Source organism: Engystomops pustulosus, chromosome 8, assembly GCF_040894005.1.
Source record: "Engystomops pustulosus chromosome 8, aEngPut4.maternal, whole genome shotgun sequence".
NCBI classification, from domain to species: domain Eukaryota; kingdom Metazoa; phylum Chordata; class Amphibia; order Anura; family Leptodactylidae; genus Engystomops; species Engystomops pustulosus.
Window position 1 is genome coordinate 99241649 of NC_092418.1, and position 14541 is coordinate 99256189.

The 14541-nt window shown below is 43.3% G+C and overlaps 1 protein-coding gene across 18 annotated transcripts in view; it reads left to right on the forward strand.

Annotated features, from left to right (window-relative positions):
• Positions 1–14541, forward strand: part of TNS1 (tensin 1) — a 272482-nt gene that overhangs the window by 188630 nt on the left and 69311 nt on the right. For 10 of the 18 annotated variants that reach the window (XM_072121974.1, XM_072121970.1, XM_072121979.1 and 7 more), the window contains 10 exons: positions 3538–3579; positions 5765–5814; positions 7567–7738; positions 7818–7868; positions 8218–8343; positions 8428–8492; positions 10929–11012; positions 11109–11233; positions 12989–13049; positions 14114–14189. In XM_072121974.1, the coding sequence (XP_071978075.1) occupies positions 3538–3579; positions 5765–5814; positions 7567–7738; positions 7818–7868; positions 8218–8343; positions 8428–8492; positions 10929–11012; positions 11109–11233; positions 12989–13049; positions 14114–14189 (852 nt within the window). Of the gene's footprint in view, positions 1–3537; positions 3580–4615; positions 4793–5764; positions 5815–7566; positions 7739–7817; positions 7869–8217; positions 8344–8427; positions 8493–10928; positions 11013–11108; positions 11234–12988; positions 13050–14113; positions 14190–14541 lie in introns of those variants that run through there. The other 8 variants (XM_072121976.1, XM_072121989.1, XM_072121977.1 and 5 more) reach the window with 4 other exon arrangements.

Here is a 14541-nt window from a genome sequence, read left to right on the forward strand (position 1 = left end):
TGAGTATTATCCCTGTAGGATCACTCATTGACTGTGTCTGGAGTATCGCTCCTGTAGTATCACTCATTGACCGTGTTTGGAGTATCATCCCTGTAGTATCACTCATTGATCATGTCTTGAGTATCGCTCCTGTAGTATCACTCATTGACCGTGTTTGGAGTATCATCCCTGTAGTATCACTCATTGATCATGTCTTGAGTATCGCTCTTGTAGTATCACTCATTGACCGTGTCTGGAGTATCATTCCTGTAGTATCACTCATTGATCGTGTCTTGAGTACCATCCCTGTAGTATCACTCCTTGTCTGTGTCTTGAGTATCGCTCTTGTAGTATCACTCATTGACCGTGTCTGGAGTATTATCCCTTGACCACAGCCTCTTGTCTTAGTCTTGGTTGTTCTTGGCTCTGGTTCCTGCTCCTTGGCCTTGAGTAGACGTCCTGCTCTATGTTCCCTCTCGCTGTCATGTTATAATTCACATATGATTATTATAAAGTCTATTACACTGTCTGCGGCCTCTGTTATTATGTTTCTTGAGGCTCGGAGCCAAGATCCTAATGACCAACTTCTTGCACCGAGTAGACGTCTGAGGCCACAATCTTGGTGACTTCTTGCCATAAATCATGTGTAATGTCCCCTGGATTCATTTCCGTGCAGCTCATCTTATCACGAGGGTCTTTTATTCCGGGGGGCACTGATCTGTAAGGAGGGGGTGCTTTGCACTATTGGTAATATGACCCAGGGATCAGGGGCTCCGGGTTCTGTGCCTGAAACTTCTGACTTGAATCAAATAACCTGACAAAACAGCCCCCGCTGCTGGTCAGAACTGTAACTACATCCTCCATAGAAAATCCAATATTTGTGGTAGAATGTTGCGATTTGGATCAATTGTATTGGATAAAAAGTAACATTAGAGTCAGAGCATAAAGTCTGGGGAAGACTGAGGCTCCACACACAGGATTATAAGAATCAGGAAGATCATTTCTGTAGAAGTGGAAAGTTTTGGATCAATCCATAACAGTCACTCTTCTATTTTCATCACCTCTGCCTCCTGTCAGTGAATGGAAACAACAGGAGGTGACATCCTGCACAGAATAGATTCCAGTAATTTTATCCATTTCCGACAATCAATCAATGTCTAACGCCAACTAGTAAGAGAGTTTGTTGCTGCATGAAAAGTCTCCCCGGACTGGATGCAAGTGTGACAACCCCTCAGCTGCGAGAAGTTTTAGCTCAATATTATCTATATATTTTCATTTCCTGAGTTCTTTGTAGGGATAATACAAGTACTCAAGGATATTCTTCTTGGATGGATCTCCGCTGTTAGGGTGCGGTGCTGTCATGGGTTGTCCTGGCACTGAGAGGTCCACATGATACATCAGTGACTCCCATGGGTGCAGAGTACATCTTATTCCTCTCCTGAACTCCTGTATTCATAACAGGAATTGTCATTCTCAAAAGATCATGTAGGATTTGATCGGTATCTAAATGTATCTGTTATAAGACTGTATCTAAACCTTTTAATTATGGTACTGTATCTAAGCCTATTATGTCTTCAAGTGACCATACAGACTGCAGCCAATGCTATGTATTGTCCCCGGAGAGATGTGTAATCAGATTTCACCCTGCTGTGCTGTGTGCTCTCTGCAGCCAGTGTTATGTAGTGTCCCTGGAGAAATGTGTAATCAGACCTATGTGTATGTTGTTAGTAGCAGCAGGACTGTGATATATGGATTTATATTCCAGGATTTTAGCTTCTCCTGATGCACTAAGGATGTGTCCTCACGCTGCTGTGCACTGAGCTCTCTGTACCCTGGGTTATGTATTGTCCCTGGAGAAATGTGTAATCAGAACATTGTGTATGTTGTTAGTAGCAGCAGGACTGTGATATAGGGATTTATATTCCAGGATTTTAGCTTCTGCAGATGCACTGAGGGTGTGTCCTCACACTGCTGTGCTCTGTCCTCTCTCTGCAGCCTGGGTTATGTATTGTCCCTGGAGAAATGTGTAATCAGGATATTCCAGGATTTTAGCTTTTCATTGCTGTGCTCTGTGCTACTGTCTTCTGAGCTGTGTATCTAATCCTATGATGTGTGATACTGTCTTCTGAGCTGTGTATCTAATCCTATGATGTGTGATACTGTCTTCTGAGCTGTGTATCTAATCCTATGACGTGTGATACTGTCTTCTGAGCTGTGTATCTAATCTTATGATGTGTGATACTGGCTTCTGAGCTGTGTATCTAATCCTATGATGTGGGATACTGGCTTCTGAGCTGTGTATCTAATCTTATGATGTGTGATACTGGCTTCTGAGCTGTGTATCTAATCCTATGATGTGGGATACTGGCTTCTGAGCTGTGTATCTAATCTTATGATGTGTGATACTGGCTTCTGAGCTGTGTATCTAATCCTATGATGTGGGATACTGGCTTCTGAGCTGTGTATCTAATCCTATGATGTGTGATACTGGCTTCTGAGCTGTGTATCTAAGTTTATCAAGTATTATAATGTCCAATGTATCTAAGCTTTCCATACATTGTGATACAATCTCAGATCCTTTCTTGTTTACTTCTGTACTTTCTGCTGATAAATAACCTCGTGGTTCTGGTGACCATCTGATCGGTGCTGGAGTGCGGCCCGGAGCCTGGAAATACTGGAGAACTAGACAATGATTGTGAAATCTTGTGTAACCCTTAGAGGGCGCCACTAGTAATGCTACCAGCACAATGGGGCTTATTTACTAAGGGTCCATGGAGCGCATTTTCGGCGGGTTTCCCGACTATTTCCGCTTTGCACCAAATTGCACCGGAATTTTGGTGCACGCAATTAGATTTTGGCGCATCGGCGCCAGCTTGCACGCAACAGAAATCAGGGGGAGTGCCCAATTCGGACAAACCGCGGAATTTAAAAACGGATTTGTGTCGCATGATCAATAACTCACATGCACCAGGAAGAAGAAGGTGAACTCCGGCGGACCTCGGGGCAGAAGCGACGGATACAGGAACTCGGGCGCATGATTTTAGTGAATCGCGCCGGTCCCGAATCCTCGCCGGACAACGCACCACGGGATCGCGACTGGACCGGGTAAGTAAATCTGCCCCATTGTGCTGAGAGGGACACAACACCTGAAGTTTTCCTCCACTGCAATACATCCATTGCTCCCTGTTATCAGCCACTTTAGTCCCAGTGCTGAGACCCTCTGGAGACACCCCCCATATGTGGATACAGTTACAGACAATGCTCTAGGGGCCAGACACATCAGCAGCACATCGGTTACAATATACAATATCCGGAGTATTGTGGATCTCCGCAGATAATGGGTTCTGTTAGTTCTGATCTCTCTCTGTTCTGCGGTCCAGTCACTATTGAGCAGTGTATTCTGGCAGGTGACAGAACCCGAGCTACAAGGTATAATGACCGCCAGTGCGAGGACCTAAAGAGCAAAAAGTAAAGTTTATGCAGAAAGAGGCGTAAAGCGTCAAATGTTGTAAAAGATTAAAAGCAATTATTTTTTTTAAATCTACTTTTCTGTTTCAGCCAATCAGCACAGAGAGTCCCCAGAAGCATGTAGACACGACGGTGAGTATGCCGCCATATAGTAACCTACCGTATATACTGTATCATCTATCTATATCCATCTGCTCGTATCCATGTACTGTATATATTGGGGGTCATTTATCTTAGTCTGATGCCCCTTTTTTGGGTGTATTTTAGTGACTTTTTGAGTGCATTGGGGTATTTGCACAATTTTTTTGCAGCAGTTCGCCAGAGTTCATCGTGTAGCAGTTTCCTGGTTTGCGCCCAATGTTATTAAACATTGATTTGCGCCTATAGGGGCACAATAACACCCATACTCCAAGCTGTTCCGCGAGTAATAATGGGAAGAATTTCAGTCTCTCAATTTTCAAAACTGATAGAGACCTGATACCCCAAGAGACTGCAGCTGTAATCACAGCCACAGGGGGCGCTACAGAGTTAAGGGGAGGAATAATATTGTAATCCCCACATTTCAGTGTTTTATTGTTCTTACAAAAGTTTAAAATATCCAATAAATTTTGTTCCACTTCACAATTGTCTCCCGCTTGTTGGTTCTTCACCAAATATTTACAATTTTGTATCTTTATGTTTGAAGCCAAAAAGGTAGAAAAGTTCAAGGGGGGTGAATACTTTTGCAAGGCCCTGTGTATCTATACTAAATGTATGTATTTCATATCCATCATAACTCTATCCTCTATACGTCTTGTGTCTGAAATATGAGTTCCCCCTTTAAGAAGAGCCAGGTGCCCACCGCTGTGGGGGCTGTAACGGTGCGTATGTGAATCGTCACCCAGCTTTCCCAGAAACAGATATAACTAACATGACAGGGACTGACATCGACTGCAGATCTAAAGGGATGTTCTGTTTTGTGTAATGGGAAGATTGGTGTTTCCTTCTAAGTCTAAGCCGTCCCTTTAAGTTCCAGTCGATTGCAGAAACGGCAAATATTTCTCCCTGTCCTTAAATCTAAGCGTGACGGTGCGGGCAGCGGAGGGTTAATGGGGCTGCACATCAGCTGATAAGAGCCTGACCCTTTAGCTACAGGGAGAGGTGAACATTGCAGGGAGGAAAACTCGGCACTTACAGCCACAAGGACAAAGTGCCCTGATACTAGAGTCCTGATGGCGCCCCTGGTGTGAGGCAGGCGGGAGGCGGCGGTGCAGGGCACACAGGCACAGCAGGGTTACTGAGATCCTGGGTACTCGCAGTCATGGACTCCTGGAGGCGGCTGGTCAGGAGGTTCAGCCTTTCACAGGTAAGTCCAGAGACAGAATATCCTAGGAAATTACTTAAAGGGGGTTCTATACAATCACTTTAAGGGGGGCTCCATATCAGGCACATAACACTGTATAAGATGTCCTGTAGCCTTGTATGTACTTTGTTCCTCAATTACTATTAATTTGTAAAGACCTCTGCTTGCTGTCACATATGTCCTGACGCAGTACTTGTTAGAGCTGAGGGTTTGTCACATTTGCATCCATTCTAGACAAGTCCCTCACTAGTTTCTTACAGTTTATCAGTTCAGGGGAAATGTATTGTTCGCAAATCTAAACTGATATATTTTACCTGCGACATTGTAACAAAACATGATACAGGAGCAGGGCGAGACTAAACCTCCAGGTGGACAGGAGGAGATTTTTGTTTTGGTGCCTAAATATAATTGTTTCCAGTTTCTGACAGCAAACAGGGATCTTGGAATAATGAGGGAGTGAAGAACAATGGAGACCGCACAATGTACAATTATAAAAATTTAAGGTGATCGGATTGGAGAACTCTTGAATAATATCTATCTATCTCTCTATCTCTCTATCTATCTCTCTATCTATCTCTCTATCTATCTCTCTATCTATCTATCTATCTATCTATCTATCTATCTATCTATCTATCTATCTAATCTATCCAACTATTGTTACTTGCAGCTCTGTGTGGGATCCCTAGTGCATTCTGCTGCTTGGATATGTGGACACCAGGGGGCGCTCTGCCATGTGGTGGCATCACCTGCTGCCACTGGGTCAGATGTATAATAGGACACTGATATCTAACCACATAATCTGATAGCAAAACTCTCCACCCTGTGACATTGTGAGATTACAGATGTGACAGCTCTGCGGCTCTCTATTAGATTACGTGCGGTCTGGATAATTTCCTGCATGTCTCATGAGTAATCTCTATGAACATCGCTGGGTCTCGTGTGTCTAATGATGTGAACACGGTCTTATCTCCTCAGGGCTCCACCAAGTCCTCCAGAAGTAGCCAGTCCCGACGCAGACCTTCAAGGTGAGGACCCCTGGACGGAGACCACCAACCACTGAACACAAACTCTATCTATCTATCTATCTATCTATCTATCTATCTATCTATCTATCTATCTATCTATCTATCTAGTCTTTCCAAAAACAGGCAGCACTCCAAAGTAGTAGTAAAATAGTGGGGGGTGTCTTTATTCCAAGTGCACTTGGAATAAAGACACCCCCCACTATTTTACTACTACTTTGGAGTGCTGCCTGTTTTTGGAAAGACTATATTGGAGGACGCTCTAGCCAGAGGGTCAAGGACGTTGCACCCATCCAGGTTGCTGTGCTGCTCTGGATTTTCCTTTTTCTGTATCTATCTATCTATCTATCCATCTCCTATCTATCTATCTATCTATCCATCTCCTATCTATCTATCTATCTATCTATCTCATATCTATCTATCTATCTATCTATCTATCTATCTATCTATCTATCTCATATCTATCTATCTATCCATCTCCTATCTATCTCATATCTATCTAGCTATCTCATATCTATCTATCTGTCTATCTATCTAATATCTATCTATCTCATATCTATCTATCTCATATCTATCTATCTCATATCTATCTATCTATCTCATATCTATCTATCTCATATCTATCTATCTCATATCTATCTATCTATCTATCTATCTATCTCATATCTATCTCATATCTATCTATCTATCTATCTATCTATCTCATATCTATCTCATATCTATCTATCTATCTATCTATCTATCTCATATCTATCTATCTATCTATCTATCTCATATCTATCTAGCTATCTCATATCTATCTATCTGTCTATCTATCTAATATCTATCTATCTCATATCTATCTATCTCATATCTATCTATCTCATATCTATCTATCTCATATCTATCTATCTCATATCTATCTATCTATCTCATATCTATCTATCTCATATCTATCTCATATCTATCTATCTATCTATCTATCTATCTATCTCATATCTATCTCATATCTATCTATCTATCTATCTATCTATCTATCTATCTCATATCTATATATCTATCTATATATCTCATATCTATCTATCTATCTATCTATCTATCTCATATCTATCTCATATCTATCTATCTATCTATCTATCTATCTATCTATCTATCTATCTATCTATCTATCTCATATCTATATATCTATCTATCTATCTATCTATCTCATATCTATCTATCTATCTATCTATCTCATATCTATCTATCTCTCTATCTCATATCTATCTATCTCTCTATCTCATATCTGTCTATCTATCTATCTATCTATCTATCTATCTATCTATCTATCTATCTATCTATCTCATATCTGTCTATCTATCTCCTATCTATCAGTTTATATATGAGACACAATTATCCGCCGGCAGTGGTAGAATGTTCTCCGCTCATAGATGGGGATGTGGTGCCCTCTCGCACAGACAGCTGCGCTCCCCCTTGCCCCCATCTCTCGGAGCACAGGGTGAGGCCGCTCACATACCTCTCCTCCCATGTGACAGTCAAATCCAGCATGGAAATTTCATGAGAACGAGCAGGACTCGGGAGAGAAGAGGTCCATTTAGCTGCGGCATGTGATTCCCGTGTCACACCATGTCCTGTAGTTATATGGATCCATAGATTTGTATGGTGGTCAGTAACATGTTACGGATTCCATGAAAATATGGGAAAAATGTCCTGGCGATGACTTCTCCTCTGGATGTAGCGTCCATGTTGTATCTGAAGGTCTTCTTCTTCCTGCAGGAGCTTCAGCCTGATGCACACCATGGAGGACAGCTGTGAGTTGGACCTCACCTACATCACGGAACGCATCATCTCTGTCACCTTCTCCGCAGGGACAGAGGAGGCCAACTTCTGCCGAAACCTGAAGGAGGTGGCGCATATGCTGAAGTCCAAACATGGGGACAACTACCTGGTAAGTCCCTCTGGAGCTTTGGCCGCTGATCTTACTCCATAGAACTTTCCATGGTTTCAACATAATTCTTCTGTTTTAGATCTTCAATTTGTCAGAGAGGAGACATGACATCAGCAAGTTACATTCTAAGGTGAGCGGTGGAGGACTAAAGGATGGGGGGTCCTTGCAGCATTGCCATATCAGGATCAACAGCCCTGTGATCTTATATGCGTAGGTCCTTACAGCAACAAGTCCTTCTAACATTAAAAGGTTAATGATCTCGTAAGGGGTGGCCGATCTCTGGCAACTTGTGTCATAAATCTCAGTGCACAGATTAAGGAGGAAGCATTTATGATGCTTAAATTGTAAGATGTCAAGGGAGATGTAAGAGTAGTACAGCAGCTGGAGGGTCTCTAGTTACACAATAGTAAGTGGCTGCTGGAAGCTGTGACTTTGTATTGTTACCAGATAGGACTATTGATCACTATCACATTGGTCAGCAGGTTCTGGATTTTGGGTGGCCGGACCTGCACGCCCCAGCACTGGAGAAGGTCTGCAGTATCTGTAAGGCAATGGACACCTGGCTGAACGCAGACCCCCACAATGTAGTCGTCATCCACAATAAGGTAAGTGATGAGCAGAGCATCGAGAAGCCCCCGACCACTGACCTGGAGCTACAATATTACATGTCTTTAATTTGTTTTTTTCAGGGGAATCGTGGACGCACTGGTGTGGTCATTGCAGCATACATGCATTACAGCAATATATCTGCCAGGTATGTATACCCAGGTTATACCAGCAAGCTCCATATCATAATGTACAGTAAGATGCTTAACTTTATCCCCAGGTTATACCAGCTGTACATTTATCATTATATACAGGAGATCCCCAGGTTATACCAGCTGTACATATATCATTACATACAGGAGATCCCCAGGTTATACCGGCTGTACATATATCATTATATACAGGAGATCCCCAGGTTATACCGGCTGTACATATATCATTATATACAGGAGATCCCCAGGTTATACCGGCTGTACATATATCATTACATACAGGAGATCCCCAGGTTATACCAGCTGGTCATATATATTATTATATGCAGGAGATCCCCAAGTGATACCAGCTGGTCATATATATTATTATATACAGGAGATCCCCAGGTTATACCAGCTGTACATATATCATTACATACAGGAGATCCCCAGGTTATACCGGCTGTACATATATCATTATATACAGGAGATCCCCAGGTTATACCAGCTGTACATATATCATTATATACAGGAGATCCCCAGGTTATACCGGCTGTACATATATCATTATATACAGGAGATCCCCAGGTTATACCAGCTGTACATATATCATTATATACAGGAGATCCCCATGTTATACCAGCTGTACATATATCATTATATACAGGAGATCCCCAGGTTATACCAGCTGTACATATATCATTATATACAGGAGATCCCCAGGTTATACCAGCTGTACATATATCATTATATACAAGAGATCCCCAGGTTATACCGGCTGTACATATATCATTATATACAGGAGATCCCAGGTTATACCAGCTGTACATATATCATATACAGGAGATCCCCAGGTTATACCGGCTGTACATATATCATTATATACAGGAGATCCCCAGGTTATACCAGCGGTACATATATCATTATATACAGGAGATCCCCAGGTTATACCTGCTGTACATATATCATTATATACAGGAGATCCCCAGGTTATACCAGCTGTACATATATCATTATATACAGGAGATCCCCAGGTGATACCAGCTGTACATATATCATTATATACAGGAGATCCCCAGGTTATACCGGCTGTACATATATCATTACATACAGGAGATCCCCAGGTTATACCGGCTGTACATATATCATTATATACAGGAGATCCCCAGGTTATACCGGCTGTACATATATCATTATATACAGGAGATCCCCAGGTTATACCGACTGTACATGTATCATTATATACAGGAGATCCCCAGGTTATACCGGCTGTACATATATCACTATATACAGGAGATCCCCAGGTTATACCGGCTGTACATATATCATTATATACAGGAGATCCCCAGGTTATACCAGCTGTACATATATCATTATATACAGGAGATCCCCAGGTTATACCGACTGTACATGTATCATTATATACAGGAGATCCCCAGGTTATACCAGCTGTACATATATCATTATATACAGGATATCCCCAGGTTATACCGGCTGTACATATATCATTATATACAGGAGATCCCCAGGTTATACCAGCTGTACATATATCATTATATACCCAGGTTATACCAGCATGATCCATATGACTATATTCCTCTGTATATACATGTTATTTCATTCTGATGTTGGATCTCGCACTCAGTGTGGGCTCAGTCTCTGTGACGCTTCGTATGCTGGGGCCCCTTTGCCTTTGATCCCTGTTGGGGGGGGGTCTGACCCTCTTGTTGAGGGTTTCATAGATAAATAGAGGATTGTTATTACATCAGAAATGGCCCCTCGGCATTTTATCAGATGTCATTTATAGGGATAAGTGGAGGCGGCCATATCGGAGCTGCAGACTATGGGCCCCCAACTAATGTAGATTATGGGCCGCAGGGTGACAGTGGGTGCAGAGCAGAGGTGTAGCTGAGTGGAGGGGGACAGAACACATGGAAGTGACCCCCAACCTGTGAAGGAAACTATATTCACCTTCTGGAAGAAATAATAGATGAGCAATACATTTCTTATTCCCTCTAAATAGTCCTGAAAACAATAAGTCGGCTCATATAGGTAAGTATATAGGTAAAAACACTGGAAACCTCCTCGAAGTCAAAACTGGCGGCACCCCTCAGGGGTTCAAGAAAATCCATCAGGAGAACCAGGGACATGGAATCTTCTTCTATTTGATGTCTGTGGTTTCCTTCCTTCTAGAATCATCTTTTATTATTATGCTAATAAACCTGAAGGGCTGTGGGTGTGTTACCAGAGCCCCTCTGTGCTGAATCATCCTCTGTTGCAGTAAGATTACATCAGGCAGAGGGAGGGTGAATTATTGAGGGGGCAGGGGGAGGATGAGACAGTGTAACAGCCTGTGAAGCTGCAGCAGGGAGGGGATCTGTAGTAAAATATGCAGATGGCAGATAAATAAAACAGAACAGACCCTGAAACATAACTTGTGTCTCCTCCCACAGCGCAGATCAGGCCCTGGACAGGTTCGCCATGAGACGGTTTTATGAAGATAAAGTCCTCCCGGTTGGTCAGCCGTCCCAGAAGAGGTCAGTGATGATCCTGTGGGTGTCTGGCAGGGTGTCTGGTGACCCACCTGTGGGCGTGGCTACATCCTGGTCTCACCTCCATCTTCCTCCCTCCAGGTACATCCATTATTTCAGCGGTCTGCTGTCCGGGGCCATCAAGATGAACAACAAACCGCTGTTCCTGCACCACGTCATCATGCACGGGATCCCCAACTTCGAGTCCAAAGGAGGTGAGATACAAGGTATACAGCACTGCTCACATGACCCAGGGGTAACAGTATATACTGTATATAGGAGGTGAGCTACAAGGTATACAGCACTGGTCACATGACCCCGGGGCAGCAGTATATAATGTATATAGGAGGTGAGATACAAGGTATACAGCGCAGGTCACATGACCCAGGGGTAACAGTATATACTGTATATAGGAGGTGAGATATAATGTATACAGCACTGGTCACATGACCCCGGGGGGAGCAGTATATACTGTATATAGGAGGTGAGATACAAGGTATACAGCACTGGTCACATGACCCTGGGGGGAGCAGTATACACTGTATATAGGAGGTGAGATACAAGGTATACAGTGCAGGTCACATGACCCCGGGGGGGGAGCAGTATATACTGTATATAGGAGGTGAGATACAAGGTATACAGCACTGGTCACATGACCCCGGGGGAACAGTATATACTGTATATAGGAGGTGAGATACAAGGTATACAGCACTGGTCACATGACCCTGGGGGGAGCAGTATATACTGTATATAGGAGGTGAGATACAAGGTATACAGCGCAGGTCACATGACCCCGGGGGGAGCAGTATATACTGTATATAGGAGGTGAGATACAAGGTATACAGCGCCGGTCACATGACCCCGGGGGGGAGCAGTATATACTGTATATAGGAGGTGAGATACAAGGTATACAGCACTGGTCACATGACCCCGGGGGAACAGTATATACTGTATATAGGAGGTGAGATACAAGGTATACAGCACTGGTCACATGACCCTGGGGGGAGCAGTATACACTGTATATAGGAGGTGAGATACAAGGTATACAGCGCAGGTCACATGACCCAGGGGGAACAGTATATACTGTATATAGGAGGTGAGATACAAGGTATACAGCGCAGGTCACATGACCCCGGGGGGAGCAGTATACACTGTATATAGGAGGTGAGATACAAGGTATACAGCGCAGGTCACATGACCCCGGGAAGCAGTATATACTGTATATAGGAGGAGTATACATTGTATATACTAGTGATTACTACTCTGTATAGAGTTCACTTATTATCTAATCTCCTTATTTGTAAGATGTGAAGTTTACATTTCCCGCATTCTTCTGCTGTGACCCTATGACAACACTTCATGTTATGGATCAGTCATAGGGACAATGTGATCCACATTCTACCTTCCATGAATAGAGGCAGATTTATGTTTATTTATCACTCAATACTGATGTGGAATTTCAGCCTTAAAATGTTACAAGTCCTTAAATATTTAAGGGAACCTGTCAGCAGGTGTGACCATACAGACCATGCAGCCAGTGTTAGGTGTTGTCCCTGGATGTTAGATGTGTAATCATTTATGTATATTGTTAGTAGCAGCAGAACTGTGAGATATGGATTTGTACTAAAGGATTGTAACTTCTTCAAGTGCACTGTGGGCGTGTCCTCACACTGCTGTGCTCTTTGCTCTCCTCTGAATAAAAGGTGTTTCTCTAGTAGAACTGCGCTAGAGTTCTACTAACAAGAAGTTGTGGAACAGTTCAATGCAGAGAACTAAGAGCACAGCAGTGTAAGGACACGCCCACAGTGCACTTGGAGAAGCTACAATCCTGGAATCTAAATCCATATATCACAGTCCTGCTGCCACTAACATCATACACAAAGGTCTGATTACACCTCTCTCTAGGGACAATACCTGACACTGGCTGCAGGGTCACACCTGCTGACAGGTTCCTTTCATTGATTCCCTTCTTTCTCCCCCAGGATGTCGCCCTTTCCTGAAGATCTATCAGGCCATGCAGCCCGTCTACACCTCGGGAATATAGTAAGTGACTTTCTGTCTCTCACAGGGGGGAGGTTTTGTTTCAGTGTACCACCCTGTTACACACATCTGAAACTTAAACCTTGTCACTTTCTATCACGTTTGTTACAATGTTTCAGGGCTGTTAAAATGTTTAAGTCTGGATTTTAGGCTGTTAAGATTCTCAGACTTATACAATTGTAGCAAACCCTCAGATGTGATAAGGATAAAGTTTTGTATTGTTGAACGTGTTGTACACAGCAAGCAGTTTTATAGACCTTCGGTACTGTTTTTTTTTGTGTTTTGTGATTGAGGATAAGGTCGATATTACATGAGAGCAGATGAGCTGTTGTGTTATCGCTCTTCCACTAGAGGGCGACCTCTGAGCTGTGATTTCTTCTTGTATATACAGAAGGGGATCCCCTCTGATCGCACTTTTTGGTTTTCCTATATGGGGGTCACAGGGTCTCTAATATAGAGGAGCTTTTCTGTCTATACTTCTAGCACTAAAAATCAGCATAAATGATCCAAACATTAGAATTAGTTCCCTTTGCCATTCTGGGGTCTGGGAGAGCTGGGTGTAAGATGTAGATATATAATGGTGGTCATGCTGCTGCACACCCAGCTTTTCCAGAAACTGAGCTGAAATATTATAATTTTTTTTTTCTCTGCCTCCTTTTCGGATGTTCTGTATCCCGGGGAGGTCCCATCCCTCTCGCTGATTCCCAGATATTTGGGGCTGTGTACAGCGCACTCGCATTCCTTCCCACGACCCCTTCACTTTCACTTCCTGCTGCTTTTAAGTTTCACCTCGTGTTGTGACCCCTGGTTATGATGTTTATGATGTCAGGGTATCCATGGCGACAGCCCCCCCCCCCCCCAGTGCCCCCTTCTGTCATGTTACCTAATGGGTCCTAGTGCACTGTAATATGGGAAATATTGACTACTGTGGGACTACAAGTCCCAGCAGTTCAGAGTATCTCTCTCTGTATCTCTGTAATTATGGCCGGTTTCTTAAAGGGGAAGTACAGCCAACCTTGACCCAGAATCCATCAGAGTGTAACCCTTGACTTTCCTGTTCCCTCTAGCAATGTGCAGGGAGACAGTCAGACCAGTATCTGCATCACCATAGAGCCGGGGCTCCTGCTGAAGGGCGACATCCTGGTAAGACACAGAATTGGGGCGGAGACTCTGATTATAGACAATGTACAAGTCACTTTCATTTCATGGGATTTTTAGTGGGGAAATCTGGTGAATCCCCCATCACAATCCATCCTGATAAACCAGGGACATTGGAAGGCTTCCTTCCTTCTAAATGGCCTTCTTGAATGGCTTCCTTCCTTCTAAAATCAACTTTTAAAATTATGGTAATGAGTCAGAAGGACTCTGGGGAGGTGTTACCAGGGACCCTCTGTGCTGTAGCTCCGCAGACTGTTACACTGTGTAGGAGAACTTCCCCACTCCCACTGTGTGAGATGACAGCAGGCAGAGGTGGTGGAAGTGCTGAGGGAGCAGA